At 37.1% G+C, this 20824-nt stretch overlaps 1 protein-coding gene across 12 annotated transcripts in view; it reads left to right on the top strand.

Moving 5' to 3' along the window:
* Positions 1–20824, top strand: part of FAM184A (family with sequence similarity 184 member A) — a 121419-nt gene that overhangs the window by 70450 nt on the left and 30145 nt on the right. For all 12 annotated transcript variants that reach the window (XR_010134355.1, XM_063707821.1, XM_055391953.2 and 9 more), the window contains exons 7-9: positions 1610–1771; positions 4596–4717; positions 5169–5319. Coding sequence is in view for 11 of the 12 variants with exons in the window: in XM_063707821.1 (XP_063563891.1) it covers positions 1610–1771; positions 4596–4717; positions 5169–5319 (435 nt within the window). In the remaining variant the exon portion in view is untranslated. The remainder of the gene's footprint in view (positions 1–1609; positions 1772–4595; positions 4718–5168; positions 5320–20824) is intronic.

The raw sequence follows: 20824 nt of genomic DNA, 5'->3' as shown, positions 1-20824 counted from the left end.
AGAGAAGGCGAGTAGATGCCCCAAATGCCATAAGGAGATTTTGTTATTGGGAGACAATAGGTGTTTTCCCCATGTATCCATTTTTATTGTATTTAAGAAAACAAACTGATCAGTTATGTTCAACACTTATTTGCTTTTTATATTTTATCACATTTAACTTTGCAGAAGTTTGAAGTTTTTGCCTATTTAAATATTCTATCTCTAGATTTGTAATTGCCTTAATAGACCTTCTCTTTGAATTCTTTACATTGTTACTAGAATACTGTTTTTTTTTTCTTGAGGCAGAGTCTTGCTCTGTTGCCAGGCTGGAATGCAGTGGCACAATCTCACTCACTGCAACCTCTGCCTCCCAGGTGCAAGCAATTCCCCTGCCTCAGCCTCTCAGGTAGCTGGGATTACAGTCGCGTGCCACCACACCCGGCTACTTTTTGTATTTTTAGTAGAGACGGGGTTTTGCCATGTTGGCCAGGCTGGTCTTGAACTCCTGACCTCAGGTGATCAGCCTGCCTCGGCCTCCCAAAGTGCTGGGATTACAGGCATAAGCCACCACACCCAGCCCTAGAATACTATTCTTTATAATTTATTTAATGGAAGAATTTTACCAAACTTTTAAGAAACAGATAATTCTTTTGCTGTGAAAATATTTCAGAGCACAGAAAAGATGTGTAGCTCCCCTAATTATCTTATGAGATTAGCATTCCTTTAGAGACACCAACAAGATAAAATACTACCACCACCAGTATTGCAGAGCATATACCTGCATGGAGAGGGGACAGGAAGGCTGTGCACTTCGGGAGGGAATTGTGGGTCAGAGAAGGATTGAAGGAGAATTTTTGTATTTTTTTTTTTGTAATGTCTATATTTACAAGGAAAAATAGGTATTATTTTTAAATTACCAATTTTAACTTTTGTAGAAATTTCATAGGCTTGGCCATTTTATAAGAATGTGGTTTTTACTTTATAGCATTGTCCTAAATAATTTGAAATATTTCATGTATGTATTTTAGTATTCATAACTTTATGGTAGGGATATGCTTAATCAGCAATTGTCTATTAGCTTCTAATTTCGAGTGTATAAATTCAACTCTTAAAGATTTCATGAGAAATTTTGTATGGAAACACAGGAATCATAACTTACTCTAGTTTATAATACATTTACCAGCTTATCAATATTGACCTAAATTTATCCCCTTTGCAAATAGCAGGAGATATGAACTCAAATGAAATATGTGATTAAATTTTAAAGGATGGTTTTTAAGATATTTTTATCTAAAATTTTGTTTTACTCTTTTATATAATCTTTATCTTGCTTCAGCTTCTTATAGGTATTTTATTATATGGTGGAACTAGGAATTCTGTTTGTTAAACAAAGGTATATCTATTCCTTTACCTGGTTGTCATGAAAAAAGAAGATCTTAAATATGAAAGTCTTTTCAAAACACAGCAGAAGAAAGCTGTCATGGTTATTTGAGTGCTTTTTCCAAATTAATCAGGAAATCATCCATTCAGTAAAATTACAACTAAATAAAAAACTTTAGGAAGAAATTGTAAGACTATTTTGCTATTCTATTACAACGAAATATATTAAAAGTACTTTATTTACTTACAGATTGGCCACCTCCAAGATATGGTAAGGAAAAGTGAACAAGGCCTTGGCTCTGCAGAAGGACTTATTGCTAGTCTTCAGGACTCCCAGGAAAGGCTTCAGAATGAGCTTGACTTGACTAAAGACAGCCTAAAGGAGACCAAGGATGCTCTATTAAATGTGGAGGTAATTTCATAATTCTACTGCAATCTAAACAGTGGCAAAATAAAAATATAATTTAGCCATTTGACCTAGAGCTATTTAAACAGCACATTGTATATAATTAGTATATTAGTTCTTAGAACTACCATAACAAAGTACTACAAACTGGGGAATTTAAAACAACAGAAATTTATTCTCTCATAGCTCTGGAGGCTAGAAGTCCAACATCAAGGTGTTGGCACAGCTATGTTCCTTCCTAAACTCTAAGGGAAGATCCGTCCTTGTATTTTCCAGCTTCTGGTAGCGCCAGGCATTCTTGGCATTCGGCAACATAATTTCCATCTCTGCCTATCTTCACATCTTAAAAGGATACCAGGCATGTTGGAACAAGGGCTCACTCTACTCCAGTTTGACATCATCTTAACTTAATATATCTGTACTGACTGTATTTCCAAATAAAGTCACATTCTGAGGTATTGGGAGGGTAGGACTTCAGTATATCTTTTTGGGGACCCAGTTCAACCGATAACAATTGGAATGTGCAATTCTTTTACTAGTAAGAGTTAGAACTCTCATATACAGCAACTAAGTGCTTCTCTGTGTCTGCAGATTTCAGAAAGACTCTGCCTTTTTTCTTCCACTCTTATGAAGCACAGCAAAGATTTAGATTGTCTTAGATAGTAGAGAAAAAGAATCCATAAAACTGGGTGTATAGTACCCAGGAAGTTCTTAATCTTTTCCTTCGGAGAGATGGTTTAGAGTATAGGCTCTGAAGTCAGGTTGGTTGTATGTAAATTCTGAATCCACCACATAGTGTGTAGCTTTGTGCAAAGCCTCACCTTCCACATCTGCACAATGAAGGAGAGGTGGGGGGTAATAACACTCTTCACAGCACTGTTGTAATAATTAAATGAGATGAACCATTTATAGCACAGTGCTTAGCAAAATAGTAAACACTCAGTAAATACTGCCTTTTACTAATATTATTTCAGATTTTCTTTTTTAGTTCAGAATTGGTGACATTTCAAAAGCATATAAACAAGGACACTTTAGTGAATTTACCTTGTGTGTGGGGCATACATAATTCTATTTATATTTTATCTATGATATATTCTGTGTGCATTGAATATTTACCTTCCATTTTGAATTATGTGACAATAAATTACTTCATTTTCCTCGAATCATTTCCGTATGTTTACCTTTCTCTGGTGGCTGTGTGATATGACAGTGTTAATATATAACAAGAAATAATTGGAATTTAGAGCTAGTATAATATACAACTTGATATATTTAGTTTCTGTGATGCCAAATATATTGACTATAATCTCGATGGTAGCATTCTGTGGTGTGAAGCTGAACTCGATGACCAAACTATATTAAGAGGTGTTTTTTCCATTGTCAACAAATAAAAGGAAAATGATATTTTAAGGTAATACAAATATATTTAAAAGTAGACAGTTGAAATATTTCTAATGAATGTTAATTGAATATAGGTTGTGTTTATATGGTATCATGGAAGTTCTCTCTTGCCTTGGTGCGCACCCAGTTCCTGACTTTAAGGTATTTTATCCTGGCTGCCTTTCCCCCGGCTGTCCTGGCACTGCGTATTGGGCTTACTGATTCAGTTTCATTTCTTTCAGGTCTTTTTTCATATTTACATCGTACTTCTGTCCAGTAGTAGAAAATAATAAACATTTTAAGCAAAACTCTATCAATTGTTCATTTTCTGTACTGCTGGAGAATTTTAACTGAGAAAATATAGATGCTGCATCCTGGTTTACCACAACTCTGCGTAAGCTCCTTAAGACCAAGTGTTTTTTTGGTACCTCTTTTCCTTTAACCTACCCCAATAATGTCTAATGATGTACTTTGCATTGAGGAAAAGAAATACATTTTAAGCAATCTACTCCGTTTAATGTTGCCTTTGGCGGAAAATAAAAGAATTACTAGAGGCAAAACATTTAGTGAAAAGAACGGGTGGCTAACATGGCTGCCTTCAATTCTCAATACTTACTGCTTAGTAGCCAGGCCAACAATGTAGAATGGCAATTTCAACATTGGCTTGTTTTTTTCTCATTAATCTGGGTATACCCTTCAAAAACTGCCACACCACATGTCATTAGCAAGTGGATGATCTAGAAAGGGTCATTGTGATAACAGGAAGATAGACCATCATCTGCTCCTCTTCTGCCTTGTGTCCCAAGAGCAGCTGCTCTGCTGGCAGGGGCCGATGGTTGCCACTGTTGTCCAAACAGGTCACCTCTATCCCCAGGCTCCACAGAGCCACTTGATTCATGCTAATCTACAGGAATTGTGTATATATTGCAGCATATTACCATAACAATGAACACACGGACCACTAGTTTGCAGTTACATAATAAAAACAGTAGCCTAAATTCTGCATAATTATTTTTATGGTGTCAGGTACAGCTATATACTTAAGTTTTGAGCAAGTAACATACTTTTGAATATAAGTGAATTTGAATAACATATCTGTCTATGTAATGGGTGTACTGGTAAAAGTAATTGGATCATCAGTCTACCGTTAGATACCTAATATATGGAAAGTGTAATTAAGATGATTAATGCTGACTTTAAACTATTTAAATAATTTGTGATATAAGCCTTAATAAAATATAGTTTAGACAAGAACATGTAAAATATAAAATTTGTTTTACATATTTTATTTTCAGAAAATCTTGAGTCATTTTCACAGATAGCATTATCAAGTATTGGGCTGAAAGAATTTAAAATTAAAAGTTTTAATACAAGCACTTTACTTATTTAAAATAACCAGCAGTGTTTATTTTTGAAGTTTAGTCTTCATTGAAAAGTTTTTATTCTTCAGGGTGAGCTAGAACAAGAAAGGCAACAGCATGAAGAAACAATTGCTGCCATGAAAGAAGAAGAGAAGCTCAAAGTGGACAAAATGGCCCATGACTTAGAAATCAAGTGGACTGAAAATCTTAGGTACATTTTTTATTCTGTAATCTTATCAATAAAGACATGCTAGAAAGTTTTTCTCTTGTATGACTCACATTATCCTATTGTTAAAGACATAGTAGCAGTATTTTAAATTAAAATTTCCTGTGATTAGAGACAGAGAAATTGGATTTATTTTCCGTTTGAATTCAGATTTACTTTTTGCATTTCCTTGAATATAAAATAGGCAGTAAACTAACCTAAAGTCAGAAGACTTATTTGTTCTGGTACCTATTCTGCTGTTAATAAATTGATAAATGAGTGATATTGGGGTAAGTTACCAATTTACTTTACAGCCCTTAAGTAAATAATCTGCTTTCCTCAGCGTCATAGACTTTTGAAGAGGATTAATTAAGCGCTTAAAAAACCTGTAGACTCTATTACAGTCAGTGAAAGGAATAATTCTCTTTACAAAGTAAATGCAATTGTTTTATTTTAGACAAGAGTGTTCTAAACTTCGTGAAGAGTTAAGGCTTCAACATGAAGAGGATAAGAAGTCAGCAATGTCTCAACTTTTGCAGTTGAAAGAGCGAGAGAAAAATGCAGCAAGAGATTCATGGCAGAAGAAAGTAGAAGATCTCTTAAACCAGGTAATTAATAATGTGTACATGATGAAGGTTCATCTCCCTTGACATTCTCTGGCTAGGCAAATATTGTAAAACTCTGTTAATTCACTGAATTTTGTTATTTTTCATGGGACAAACTTAAAACTTTTAAAAATACATAAAACCAGGAAGATGTATTTATAAACTTATAAAACATTTTGCTAAATCATTGTTATATATGCAGTCTGAATACCGAGAAGAATTTATTATGATTTTTTAGTTTAATATTTGACCTGAATATATTTAAGATTTTAAATGAGAAAGTTACCTATGTTTTGAAAGCATAAAATCTTTTTTCATGTCCTTAGATACTGTTTGGGCAACAGAGGGTAGAATTTATTATATGTATCATGATTACCTAAAACCACTTACCAAAAATGAACAGCTTACTTTTCTCACCAATGGAGTGTTGCCTGCTATCCTTCAAAATGCTTTAAGCCCCTTAGAGTATAACATAAACAAAAGGTGGTAATATTCTTAAATCTGTGTTCTTATGTTATGCTTGCTTATTTCCATAACATTTGTAACTGTAATTAAAAGAATTGCACATTTTCACTCATTTACACAACTTTTAAATTTATTAATTCTTAACATTCTTCTGCAGAGCAAGTCATTAAATAGGATTAACTGCATGAATCACCAGTTGATAAGCAAGTGCAGAACTTAGACAAGAAGCAGCTCAATAATGTAGTTCCAGAAACCTACCATTATCTTTCTATTTGTGAGCGTGATGAATTTCAAAATAAACAGGATAGACTTTTTGTAAGATCATTTGTTACATAGCTACATACATGCAGTGTCTTTCAAGAATACTTGGGGCCTGCCAGTTTGTGTCTGATATCTCATAATTATAATGTTACTCTGAAAAGAGAGAATACATGTGTATGTTTACATTTGTGTATATATGAGCTTTTGTCAGTCACTTGAAACTCAGACAAAAAAAAGAACAAGGAAACAACTTTTACTAGAATTTGGACACCACATTAGCATTGCTTATGATAGACTTATTTTACATTCCTTTTAGGGACCCAGAAGGACAGATTTTACTGGGTAGGGTGCTACTGATCCCCTGTTGTTAGACGAGTTAAGATTCTGCCCGTAGAAAGATTAAATTACTTTGATTATTTAATAGAGATATATTTTTTCAACCAGAAAGTATTGAACATAGACAGTTTTTGGCTGGGTTTGCACTGTAAAGTGGCCCACCGCTTCTCCTGCCTATTTTCTATCAAATTGTTTTATTTGTTATTCCTTTAATCTCTTGTATTAGTTTGTCAGATGTCATCCATACATCTCTGAATTTTGTTTTCTTCTTTTTTTCCTTTGGGTGTCTGTTCTGCAGTTCTTTCCTGAGAGGACCTAATGCTTTGCATCTTGTGGTTCTGTATATCATAAAATAATTTATTACATATTAGCTCCAGTTTTTGCCAGCTTTACAGAATTTCTAAATCAATTTTCAAAGCAGATTAACCATAAATATCAAGATAACCGGGAATTAATTGGTTCCAAAGGTAAAACTATTCTGTGATGCTCCATGCCATCAGACCATTTCCAAGATTGTAATATCTTCCTTTCTCCCCACTTCTAAATTGTTTAGGCACACGCATTGCCATAGAGAAACTGGCAAGTAGCTGTTGCACTCCAGGATTGTCTATGCCTGAAGAAAATTAAGAAAACAAGTGCACAAAAAGATGCCCCATTAAAATAAAAATGGGTATGATGCTATCAAGGTTTCATCCTTTCTAGGCATATTAGATGACAAAAAATTATAGTAGGACCAGTGGTTCTTTTTAAATGGAACATCGTTGTTGACAAAACCTTCCTTCTTGGCTCTGGATCTTGTTGTCTCGACTCCTTTGGATGGATTTCTAGAGCCTGTGCTCTAAAGCCCGCTCTACCACCTTCTGCTTGCCTGCCCCTGCTGCTAAGCCCTGTTCCCCATAACCTCCACCCCCAGCCCTACCCCTAGGACCCTTTCACTGCCTTCACTCCTACTGGTCTCACTCATTTCCTTTAGCCCCGCAAGGCCAGCAGCATTCAGCACATAAGGGAAACAGACCTGGCTTGGGATTCGTGATATTAAAGGAGTAAGACAGGAATAGAATTGGAGTGGCTAGGGCTTAGGCAGAGGCATGTACTATGAAAAAGTATCAGAGGATGTGCGTTTTCACATATTTTAACTATTTCTGAGTGAAAAACATGAGATTTTTATGCCTTAACGTACCTGAATTTCATCCTATTTAGAGGAAAGGAGTGAAATAACTTGTCTTTCCTATGAATCTCTTGAGAGTTAAATTAGGTTTAAGCCAGCCATCATGGCCTGCCTATCTAAAAATGAGCATTAAAAGCATAAAATTTTCATTTTACTTGAATCAGATGTTTTTCACTTCATGGAATTTTCCAAAAGCTATTATTTTCATTCTGTGCTACGATTCAGTCAATTTTGTATCTTTTAGTTTCCTTTTAATATTTCATTGTGTTCTCTCTTTCTGTCCAATGATTACACTTTAGTCCAAGGCTAATTATGCTTTTTGGGTTGATCAGTGTATACATTTGAATTCTTTAAAGCGAAAAAACTACATTCTTATTCTTCAACTCTATCCAAGGAAAAGTGATTATATAGAGTTTTCTGTGATCATATTTTCTATTTGTGATTTTAAAATGCCATCACTTGTTCCTTTCTCTCATCTTTTTTAAGGCAGATTTTATTTTGGGTCCAATATAATGATTTACTTATTCAGCCTTAAAGCATTGGACTGAAAAATTAAGGGAGATGCACAGACCATTGAGACACAGAACTGTGGAATTTTACAGTTTGAGTCTGACTCTCCATTTTGTAGATGTGAACTTTGAGACAAAGTCATTTAGCTGATTATAGCCCTGTATCTGACACAATGTTTACACTTCACAAATTTACAATCTAATAGGAAGATTTATATATAGGTACTTAAAATAAAAGTCACTGTGCAGTAGGTGACTTTAAAAATGATCCAAGCAGTTTGTACCGAGTAATGATGTGTTGGAGCTGGCTCCTACCAGCTCATCATAGCTAATTGTGCATCTCTCTTACCAGCACCACACTGGGGGACATCATGTTGATGACTTGCAGTCTCCTGTGGTAGTTGCATTTACATCACAGATATCAGCAAATGCCAAAAATCAGGTCATTGCTTTTCAGAGAGCTGTTAAACATTTACCAGCATACAACTGGTCAGGAGTATAAAGTCAAGAAACAGTATAATATAGCCAGTGTGCTTGGGGAAGGTTTCATTGAGGAGGCCAGCTTTAGTGGGACTCATGAATAGGACAAAGGATGAACACAGAGGAGTGACAAAAATACAAAGGTTTTTATTCACTTAGTAAACATTTTATTAAACATATGTGTATATTTCCCAGGCACTACGAGGAATACAGTAATAAGAAAAACAGTGTTGGGGGCAGTTTGGGTAGAGGTTATTGTGGAAAACCTTGACTTCCAAGCTTAGGAATTGAAAGATTACTTGGTAAACTGTGAGATTCTGTCAAAGGTTTGTGGAAAAGAGAATAACATGTTGAAAATTTTATTTTAGGAAGCTTAATATGACTTTTATATTGAAGTAAGAATGAAATAGAGACATTTCAGTTTAAATATCTAAATTAAAGTGTTTGGAACTGAACTCTTGAATGGATACCATGTACCGCCAGCACCCCTCAACCTCAGCCAAACTGCTCTTTCTAGAACTAGCGTCCGTTCATTGTTCACTGCTCAGCCATCTTGGACTCCTGTCTTGTACACCAGACAACTAGTTCGTCAGCAGTCCCCACTGCTCTACCTTCAAAATAGATCCAGGACCTGCCTGCTTCTCCCTACTACCTCTACCACCATCTGATTCCAGGACACTTGTAGTTCTTTCCTGTACTGCAACTGTTACCTTGTTTCTACTCTTTCCCACCTACAGATTATTTTCTAACCAGCCAAAGTGATGCTCTTAAAATATTAAGTTGGATTATATTACTATCCTGTTTCAAGATGCCTGGTGACTACCTACCACAATTAGAATACAGTCCACACTCATGCCATAGCCTCTAGTACGCTCATGATCTGGTCTCTGGCTGCATTGCCAACATCATCTCCTGTCACTCTCTCCCTTTCTTTTTTACAGCCATACTGGATCCTTGCAGTTCTTGGAACACACACAACAAGCTGAACCCATCTTGGGGACTTTGCACCTACCAGTCCCTCCACATGGAACCCACTTTCTAGAGATCTGCACAGCTTTTCCCTTCACTTAATCAGTTATCTACTCAGATCTTAACTCCACAAAAAGAGCTTTCTTTACTTACTTTCTCTAAAATAGCACCATCATCATTCACTAGCCTCCTATGCTTTGTTCTCCTTTGTATTCCTTCAGAACATTTACTTCTACACAGTATATATTGATTCTCTCACCTATTCACATGTAAGTTCCACGAGACCTGGACCTTTGTGGTATTCACTGGGGTATCCCCAGCACCTAAAACTGTGCCTGGCACATAGTAAGCACTTGGCAGTTGTTGAATAGAGTGAACAGAATGAGGCACAGAGACCAAAGACGTTTTCAGATACATGAAATACAAATAACTCTGCCCAATTAGGACCTGGATTAAGTTTATCTCACTGCAAGTGCAAGAGAAACTGTAAAAGGATCAATCATCTGCTTTGGTAGAAGAGAAGAAAATATTAAAGTTGACTTGGGTTTGAGCCGGACGAAAAGGAAATCATCATCTGAGACAAGGAAGTCAGGATGAGCTATTTATTTGGGGTGGGGTGTGGGTGGTTGGGGAGATGAGATGGTAAGTTTTCTCTTAGATGTATTGATTTTACAATCATAGAGTATTTTAGAATTTTTCATACTCAGTAGGAAAGGGCAATGACTAGACTAAGAAACAGCATTAAAATAAATGCTCTTGATCAAGAGCAATTGAAAAGCCAGTTTCAGTAAGGTTTGTTGTAAACTGCTTTCTGATTTTTAGACCAATGCTATCCGATATGATAGTAAGTATCTTTTCTTTTTGCTCTTTTAAATATGGTTACTGAAAAACTTTAAATTGTACATGTGGCTCACATTCATGTTTCAGTTAAAGAGCACTGATGCAGACTATCTAGATCATGAAAATATTGACTAAATTTGGCATTAGAGCTCAGTACTCATTCTGCTGTTGTTTTGTTTTTTTTTTTTTTTTTCCTGAGATGGAGTCTTGCTCTGTCACCCAGGCTGAAGTGCAGTGGTGCAATCTCAGCCCACTGTATCACTGCAACCTCCGCCTCCTGGGTTGAAGTGATCCTCCAGCCTCAGCCTCCCAAGTAGCTGGGACTACAGGTGCATGTCACTGCCTGGTTAATTTTCGTATTTTTAGTAGAGACGAGGTTTCACCATGTTGGCCAGGCTGGTCTTGAACTCCTGACCTCAGGTGATCCACCTGCTTCGGCCTCCCAAAGTCCTGTGATTACAGGTGTGAGCCACCGCGCCTGGCTGCTATTCTTTTTCTTAGCTTTGAATTTTCATTATGTTAGCAAGAAATGTATTCTGTCTCTTTCAATTTTTTTTTTTTTTTTTTTTTTGAGATGGAGTTTCACTTAGTCACCCAAGCTGGAGTGCTGTGAGGTGATCTTGGCTCACTGCAACCCCTGGCTTATTTTTGTATTTTTAGTAGAGATAGGTTTTGCCATGTTGGCCAGGCTGTTCTTGAACTCCCAACTTCAAATGATCTGTCCACCTCTGCCTCCCAAAGTGCTGGGATTGCAGGTGTGAGCCACCACACCCAGCCATACCACTACCTTTCAACTTTCAATGGAAGAATAGATGGAAGTAGATTCTGAGGTAGAGGGAATAGCAAGATACCTAGAATAATGATCTCTTCCTGTTTGGGTCTGGTGGCTCACGCCTGTAATCCCAGCATGTGGGAGGCCGAGGTGGGTGGATCACTTGAGGCCAGGAATTCAAGACCAGCCTGGCCAACATAGAGAAACCCCATCTCTACAAAAAGTACAAAAAAAAAAAAAAAATTAGCCAGGCATGGTCGTGCACACGTGTAATTCCAGCTGCTTGGGAGGCTGAGGCATGAGAATGGCTTAAACACAGGAGACAGGCTGCAGTGAGCCGAGATCACACCACTGCACTCCAGCTTGGGTGATGGATTGAGATTCTGTCTCAAAAATAAAATCTCTTCCTAAGATAACTCAGTCAGATTCCTTGACAGGTTCCCTGAGCAGTGACAGCAGATAGTGAAGCTGACCCTGAAGGCTCTGAGTCCTCTCTCTAGCCGTCAGGAAAGCAGGAACCTATGTTGAATGTACTTTCAGAGCCCTGGGGGAAAGAGATGGCTGGAGTAAGATAAAGGAAAGTCATAGGAGAGAGAAACAAAAAGACTAAAGAGAAATAGTATATGAAGAAAAGAGAAAAGCCAGCTAGAAAGGAAAGTGAGAATAGCTGGCATGACCTAATTTCACTTTCTTAGAAAATGTGGACTGGAATTAAAGTCTACCAAAACCAATCCAAGTCCATCATCCTTATTTTTCCTATGCCAAGTCCTGAATTCAAAGTTAATTGGTGATATTTTCCTTTAAATATGAAAGTTTTTAATTTCAATCAAAAAAACTGAATGACATTATTACTTTGGCTACATTATATCCTCTTTTATCACACTTATGTGGTTAGTATTCTTCCTCTTAAGATTTTTCTTCTAAGATAAATGATGCTAAATTGTTTTCTGAATTGATCTAAATAATTTTATTATGAATTAATATTTAATTTTCTTTTCCCTACCCAAAACTCCCTTATTAGAATTTAAGTCCATCCAGTTCTTAAATTGTCACCTTTAGGAGAAGAGAATGAAGAGATGGAACTATGAAATCTGTACCTAGCTTTAAAAGAGAGTGTGTGTTAAGAATACTGGGCAGTCTTTAATGAATACTGAGCAAAATCTGTTCTATAAAGTACTATAGTAACACCTGTGATGAAATGCAGAACAGTCGGTGACTTCAGAGGTGCTGCAGTCCAGGACACACTTAAAAAATGCTTTAGAACATTTAGACAGCATTATAGTAACAAATCAACTTAATCTGTTTCTCTTTCATGTGATGAGATACTAAAAATAATTAAAATATTTTCAATCTGAAAGGGTTCAGTGATCATATGATTATGAAGTTATGTTAGACCGAGTCTCTGAGAAAAAGTATTAAGCATAACCTAACACATTAGCTTGTTTCTACCTTCATTTTATTTGTATGAATGAAATTCATGTCATTGAATTTTAGTTAAATATCGAACAACAGTTTGTGACTTTTTGTTTTGGGAAACTTTTCAGAGCTTTGAATCCCACTTCTGTATCTTAGATTTATTTGTCGCTTTCCTCTAGATATTAGTATACTTGAAATTAACATTAGAGAAAGAGTTTACATAATTTGCTTTGAGAAGTTATAGTGTTGTATTTTAAATGTTGAAATTGGACATTTTTTTTCTTTTTTGGAGACAGGGTCTCACTCTGTTGCCTATGCTGGAGTGCAGTGGCACAATCATGGCTCACTGCACCCTCAACTTTTCAGGCTCAAGTGATCCTCCCACTTCTCAGCCTCCCAAGTAGCTGAAACTACAGGCAGGTATCACCACACTCAGTTAATTTTTGCATTTTTTGTAGATACAGGTTTTCACCATGTTACCCAGGCTGGTCTCGAACTCCTGGGCTCAAGCGATCCACCGCCTCAGCCTCCCAAAGTGCTGGGATTACAGACATGAGCCACTGTGCCTGGCCTGAAATTGGAATTTTTTTAAACTTTAATGTATTTTACTTGAATTACAATGTAAGACTAGTATCAATATTGTTTCAAGGAAGTTAGAAATTTTTTAAATGACACAGGTTTTGTCAGTAATGGGAATTCCATTCTATTGCTTCAGATTTCTTATTCAAAGTAGAATTGAAAGTCGAGCAATAACAATTATGGAAATTCATGGATATATGCATGTGGAATATCTTGTACTTGTAAAGCATTAGTAGTGCTTTTTATTAAGCCCTATGGCAATGTAGCTCTGATTACACAATAGTATGGTGATTCTGATAAATTATAATTGGTCTTCTGGGTGTCTCCTATTTCCCACTCCCAGTATTCAGTGTGGCTTCAAAGGCTTTGTGTGATGATAACCCTCTGGCTTTTTATTTATTTATTTATTTATTTATTTATTTATTTATTTTGAGATGGAGTCTCGCTCTGTTGCCCAGGCTGGAGTGCAGTGGTGCGATCTCGGTTCACTGCAACCTCCGTCTCCGGGGTTCAAGCAATTCTCCTGCCTCAGCCTCCCAAGTAGCTGGGACTACAGGTGCGCGCAACCATGCCCAGCTGATTTTTTGTATTTTTAGTAGAGACAGGGTTTCACCATGTTAGCCAGGGTGGTCTCGATCTCCTGACCTTGTGATCCACCTGCCCCAGCCTCCCAAAGTGCTGGGATTACAGGCATGAGCCACCGCACCCGGCCAACCCTCTAGCTTTTTAAGTGGCTCTAATCTTGGCCCACATCACCTCCATATTTATTTATTTATTTATTTATTTATTTATTTTAATTCGAGGTATTGAAATCAGTAGTAAGAAATTACTTTTGCATGTTCTTTCATGCATTTATCCATTTATTCAGTCAAAATGAAGTGCCTCTGATATGCTAGGCCTTGTGCCAGAATAGTAACTGGCTCAGAGTGATCTTTGCCTTCCTGGAGCTTACAATGTGAACTGCAAATTGGGTGTTAAATTGCAACTGTGGTAAACATTCATGTGTAACTTGGGGAAGGCGTCTCTAAATGTGGAATTCTTTACCTGAGACCTGGCCAGAAGAACAGCATTCTGAGCAGAGGGGGGCAGTGTGTGCACAGCCCCTGAGGAAGCCCTGATGACACCTTTATTCTGGAGAGTGAGAGCTAGGAAGCTGGGGAGGTAGGCAGGATCAGATCACGCCAGGCCTTCTTTGCCTTGTTAGGGATTTGGGACTTTATCCAAAGAGCAGTGAACTGTTGAAGGGCTTTGATCAGCAGGAGGGTGAAATATTCAAATACTGTGATTTCAAAACTGGCTGCAGTGTGGAGAATAGATTAAGGTAGGACAAGCTAGGTGTCACTCAATGAACATTGCTTTCCTCTTAGAAGCCTGTCTGTGTTCAGATTTATATTTTCCGGACAAATAATATGTTTTCTTTTTAGCAATCTAGAATTTTCTCTTTCTGCTATTATTAGGAGAGAATTAATTTAGAGAGTAGCAAAAACTAATCAATGTTAAGAGTTCATATCATTTGTTAAGTTTTTGAATAAACATTTGTTAATCATTTACCCTGTGCCAGGCACCAGTTTGGATGCAGAATGTGAATAAGACAGGCTTCTGTCCTCTAAAAGCTTACAATTCAATGGATTTCAGTATTTGTATAATAACGTTTGCAAATTACAAGCATGTAAAACCTTGTTGTATTTTCTAAATGATTAAACTGAGGTTTAGAACAATTAGATAACTAAGAACATTGTTTTTTATGTACCAAGTGCTAAATTTCTAATTAAGTGCAGCAACTTTTTTTAGTTATTGTAAATTTTCTTCCTCACTTATCTCAATGTCTCATTATATCTATCCTTCAATAATAGAATTCCTGAAATACATTCAGTAAACTCACTATGCTGAAGTCTCCAAGTCTTCTCAGTTGAAAAGGCTCTCTTAAGGCTCTTTTCATGAATCTCAAAAATTAACAAGAAACTTAAGATGCTTTAAAACAAATTGACTATTATATAGGCCATCTTTTTGTTAACATGGATCTTACTCATATAGAATGCTTCCCAAATAAGTATTTTTAAATACAAATGTTTAGTTTATCCAGTATTTATTTCAGCAGACATGGTGTCTTCACTTGGACTGCTATAACAGAATACCATAGATTGGATGGCTTTAAAACAAAATTCATTAATTAAAATTTACTTTATGATTTTTTGAGATAGGGTCTTGCTGTGTCTCTCAGGCTGGAGTGCAGTAGTACAATCATGGCTCAGTGTGGTCTTGACCCCCTGGGCTCAAGTGATTGTCTAACTTCAGCCTTCTGAGTAGCTGGCACTACAGGTACATGCCACTATGCCAGCTAATTTTGTTTTTGTTTTTTTGTAGCAACAGGGTCTTACTTTATTGCCCAGGCTGGTCTTGAACTTGTGAGCTCAAGCAGTCCTCCCTCCTCGGCCTTCCAAAATGCTGGGATTACATGAGCCACTGTGCCTGCCCACAACAGAAATTCATTTCTCACAGTTCTGGATTCTGGGAAGTCCAAGATCAGGGTGCCAGCAGATTTGGTGTCTGATGAGAGCCTGCTTCTTGGTGCATAGACAGCTATCTTCTTACTATGTCCTCACGTGGTAAAAGCACTAAGGGAGCTCTCTGGGATTTCTTTATAAGGGCATTAAACCCATTCACAAGGGTACTGCCCTCATCAACTAATCACTTACCAAAGGCTGCACTTGCTATTATCCTCACACTGGAGGTTAGGCTTTCAACACATGAATCTGGGGCTAAGGGAACACATTTAGTCCACAGCACTTGGGGATCTCAACCAGTCTGTGGTTTAAATACCATCCATATGTCTTTCCTTTACTTCCCATGTAATCCTTTAATCCTGTTTATTCCACCTCCAAAACATATTCTAGCTCTATTTGCTTTCATCTTCCCTAGTAAACACTAGTCCAAGCCACTGTTACCAAGGTCTGTCTCCTGTCTGTCCTCATCAATTTCACTTTTCTTACAGCACTCAAAGTGATCTTTCATGATGTAAATCAGATCATGCCACTCCCTTGCTTAAAATCCTCTCAGGGAGGCTGGGAGTGGTGGCTCACGCCTGTAATCCCAGCACTTTGGGAGGCCGAGGCAGGCGGATCACGAGGTCAGGAGATCGAGACCATCCTGGCTAACATGGTGAAACCCCGTCTCTACTAAAAAAATACAAAAAATTCGCCGGGCGTGGTGGCCAGCGCCTGTAGTCCCAGCTACTTGGGAGGCTGAGGCAGGAGAATGACATGAACCCAGGAGGCGGAGCTTGCAGAGAGCCGAGATCACACCACTGCACTCCAGCCTGGGCCACAGAGTGAGACTCTTGTCTCAAAAAAAAAAAAAAAAAAAAAAAAATCCTCTCAGGGGCACCCCATTGAATCCAGGCTGTTATTCTGTTATTCCGACTCTCACTGTCCTACTAAACCTTAAGCCAGCTGGCCCCTTTGTGTATCTCCTGTCTCATTTCAGCTAACTGTCCCTCACTAACCCTTTCTCCGCTCCCACACCCACTTGCTCCCAGCTTGCTTTTACCTTCAGGGGCTTTGTGCTAGCTGATCCACTTGCCAGGTACTCTTTCCCCAAAGTTATCTGCTATTTGGCTTCTGCATTTACCCCAGTTTAAATGTTACACTTCTAAAATATCTTTTCTGGCTGGGCACGGTGGCTAACACCTGTAATCCCAGCACTTTAGGAGGCCGAGGCAGGTGGATCATTTGAGGTCAGGAGTTCGTGACCAGCCTGGCCAACATGGTGAAACTCCATCTTTACTAAAACAAAAAATTAGCCGGGCATGGTGGCGCACACCTGTAATCCCAGCTACTCAGGCGGCTGAGGCAGGAAAATTGCTTCAATCCAGGAGGCAGAGGTTGCAGTGCACCGAGATCGTGCCATTGCACTCAGCCTGAGTGACAGAGCAAGACTTCATTCATCTCAAAAAAAAAAATAAATAAATAAATAAAATATCTTTTCTTACCATCAACTCAATATCTCCTCCAGTCATTCCCTATCACACCAGCCTTTTTAAAAATCATAATACTTTTTTCCTTATTTTTTAATTTTTATACATTTGTTTTAAATAAATGTATAAAATTTATACAGGGTGAGATACATAGTTGAATAAGTTGATACATCTTACTCAATTCTGTATCTCACCCTGCACTTAGGATGTTTTCTGGAACGTAATAGTACTCTAATTATTTATTTATTTATTTATTTTGAGTTGGAGTCTCATTCTGTCACCCATGCTGGAGTGCAGTGGCGTGATCTCAGCTCACCACAGCCCTCGCCTCTCGGTTCAAGCGATTCTTTTGCCTCAGCCTCCCGAGTAGCTGTAGCTGGAATTACAGGTGTGTGCCATGACTCCTGGCTAATTTTTTTTTTTTTTTTTTTTTTTGTATTTTTGGTAGAGACGAGGTTTCGCCATGTTGGCCAGGCTGGTCTCGAAATCCTGACCTCAAGTGATCCACCTGCTTCGGCCTCCCAGAGTGCTGGGATTACAGGTGTGAGCCACCATGCCTGGCCTAATTAGTATTTTTAAATGAAAAAGGTTACTTCAGTTATGTATTAACAAACAGTGGTATTGCCACCCAGCAGCACTACTATGCCTTTACCAATTGCCATGCCAGGTCTGTGATATAAGCTCACTTGAGGTCACAGCTTGGGCACTGTACCGATTGGATTCAATATTTTCATGGCCTGCAACTGGGTGTGGACAGAGGTAGTGACCATATGAGTTTAGATTTCAAATATATTTCTGTCATATAAAGCCCCAAATCTACACCTAGGGAAGGGATGATTTGGCATGTCACTCTGATTTGGCATATTCTAATTTATCAAATAATTCAGGAATCTTAACATACATATTTTGTCTGATGACACCTTAAAGAGTGAAAATAAAATCTACTTCATAAGTAAATGGTATAAATTTTAGGTTAACTTCTAGTACTAGGACATCAGTTCTAAGAAATAAAAAGATGTTGGCTGGGCGCTGTGGCTCACGCCTGTAATCCCAGCACTTTGGGAGGCCGAGGCCAGCGGATCATGAGGTCAGGAGATGAGACCATCCTGGCCAACATAGTGAAACCCCGTCTCTACTAAAAATACAAAAATTAGCTGGGCGTGGTGGTGGGCACCTGTAATCCCAGCTACTCGGGAGGCTGAGGCAGGAGAATGGCTTGAACCCAGGAGGCTTTGGTTGCAGTGAGCTGAGATCGCGCCACTGCACTCCAGCCTGGTGACAGAGCAAGACTCTGTCTCAAAAATAAATAAATAAATATAAAAATACTACAACTAAAAGTTCTTCCAATTTTCTTAAGTTTTGTGAAGTCTGGAGAAGTTGTCTCTCATTATTATATAAAGATATTGAGTATGAGAAAATAAAGTAAAAAGTAAAATTAACTAGTGATGTACATAAAAGCATGAGAAAGTTGAGATTGAGAAGTTATGAAGTCATCATAGAAAATTAATCTTTTTATCTCTTATATTTGCGACATTAGTAAGTTATATCATTGGATATCTTAGTCTAAGTTATTAGTAAAAATTATTTTCCAATAAAACTATCTTTAGATTGTGTCACTTCAAGAAATAATTACAATATGCAAAAAATGAAAACAAAAGAAAATTGCATTCTTTCTGAAAATTAGCAATATAAATATAAAAATGTAGCAATATAAATAAAAAATATTATTTTGTATTTTTGGAAGGTAAAAAATGAGGTGATTGAAAATGAAATTATATTTTCATTTCCCACATATTAGGAGGGAGGGAGGGGTATGTAGGTTTTTCCAATGGTTTATCACTTAAAATCATGTCCAGGCTGGGCGCGGTGGCTCACGCCTGTAATCCCAGCACTTTGGGAGGCTGAGGTGGGTGGATCACGAGGTCAGGAGATCAAGACCACCCTGGCAGACACGGTGAAACCCCATCTCTACTAAAAATACAAAAAATTAGCCGGGCGTGGTGGCAGGCGCCTGTAGTCCCAGCTACTTGGGAGGCTGAGGCAGAAGAATGACTTGAACCAGGGAGGCGGAGCTTGCAGTGAGCCGAGATCGTGCCACTGCACTCTAGCCTGGGTAACAGAGTGAGACTGTGTCTCAAAAAAAAAAAAGAAAAATCATGTCCAGAGTAAAAACCATGTTAAAGCAATTTTTCCATTTAAATTAGCAATATAAATTTTAAATATCATTTTGTATTTTTGGAAGGTAAAAAAATGAGGTGACTGAAAATGAAATTACATTTTCATTTTCCCCCATATTAGGAGGGAGGGGTATGTAGGTTTTTCCAATGGTGTATCAACTTAAAATTTCAATGAACTTCTGAAAAATGAGCCTATGTTGTAAATAATTCTGCCAAATATATCCTAGGAAATAGGATTAAAAAGATATAAGGGTGTCTCTTCTTCCTTTCCCCCTAATATAAAACCAGATTATTATTAAATCCTTAATTTCTAGTGATTATCTCATATTTGTTTCTGGCTTCCAAATTATATGGTCAGTCAAGTTAGTGTTGCGGTTTTCACCGCAACTCATTTCTCTTAAGAGAAATTCTCCGTGAACCTACAGCAAAGTGGGCATAATGCTTTGAATAGTTATCTTGTAGCTTTCTGGGGGGAATTTAGAACAGTAATATCCCCTCTTGGTCCCTCAATAACCATCATCTTTTAAACTGAACTCTGATTTATATGGCCTAGCCTTTAGTAGTTTGTATAGGTAAGTCTGCAAGCCCACAAATATTATCAGACATTGTTTTAAGGGATTATAGATAATTTAGACTGTGTGTCTTTAATTTCTTTTTGTTGAGTTTGTTTCTTAGAACTGTTTTCAACTTGTTTTCTCTTGAGCACATTATAATTAATGTTCTGTGTTTTACTCTCCCTTCTTATTCCTCTTTCTTTCACTTAGTTGATTTCTGAATGTTTCCCTTTATTCCTGTGATCTTTTCTTCATAGCGGCACTCTCTGGGTGAAGCTTTGCATAAATCTATCAGCAATGTAAGTGAGCGGCACTTACAATTTGTACACAAGGGCATGTTGCACTTTTCATTTTGCATAAACAACATCACTGCTTTAAAGCTTCAACTTACATAAAAAATACTGTTTGGCATTCAATAAGATATATTTTGTGTATGGGTAATAAAAGCTTCTAACTTTCAGTCATTCATTTGTGTATGCATACATCTACCACATGTATTAATAAGCATATATTTATTATAAAGCCAATTGAGATTTTATATCTCAGACATAAATTTCATTATTTTTATGTTTACTTTGAAAGATATAGTAATATTTTTGAAAAACTATTAACTAGTTGAATCATAAAAATGGAAATAAATGTAAAATTTTTTTGTTGTTAAACTAGTTTATTTTTTGAAAAACTAGCATTAGTGACTTCCTTTTTTAAAAGTACTGGATTGTTATGAAGGTTTATGGGAATTAGAACATATTTTATACATTGTAATGTTATAATTATCAACAGATGAAAAGCAAAATAGAGTAAATCCCTTTCCTAAGAATTGACAAAGTGATCACTCTTTACTTATGTACACTCAGGTATGCAGAAATTCATCTTCAAAATAATATTCCATTTAACACTCATTTAAAAAAATTTTTCTTCGTATATCATAAGAAAAAGTGAGATTTATTTTCACACCAAACCCATACTCAACTTGTCCTTTAAAATTAGATGACAGAGAATTGAACAT

The sequence above is a fragment of the Gorilla gorilla genome, chromosome 5 (genome assembly GCF_029281585.2).
Source record: "Gorilla gorilla gorilla isolate KB3781 chromosome 5, NHGRI_mGorGor1-v2.1_pri, whole genome shotgun sequence".
In the NCBI taxonomy this organism is placed as follows: domain Eukaryota; kingdom Metazoa; phylum Chordata; class Mammalia; order Primates; family Hominidae; genus Gorilla; species Gorilla gorilla.
The sequence above is the reverse complement of the archived record's forward strand: the minus strand, read 5'-3'. Positions and strand labels throughout refer to the sequence as shown.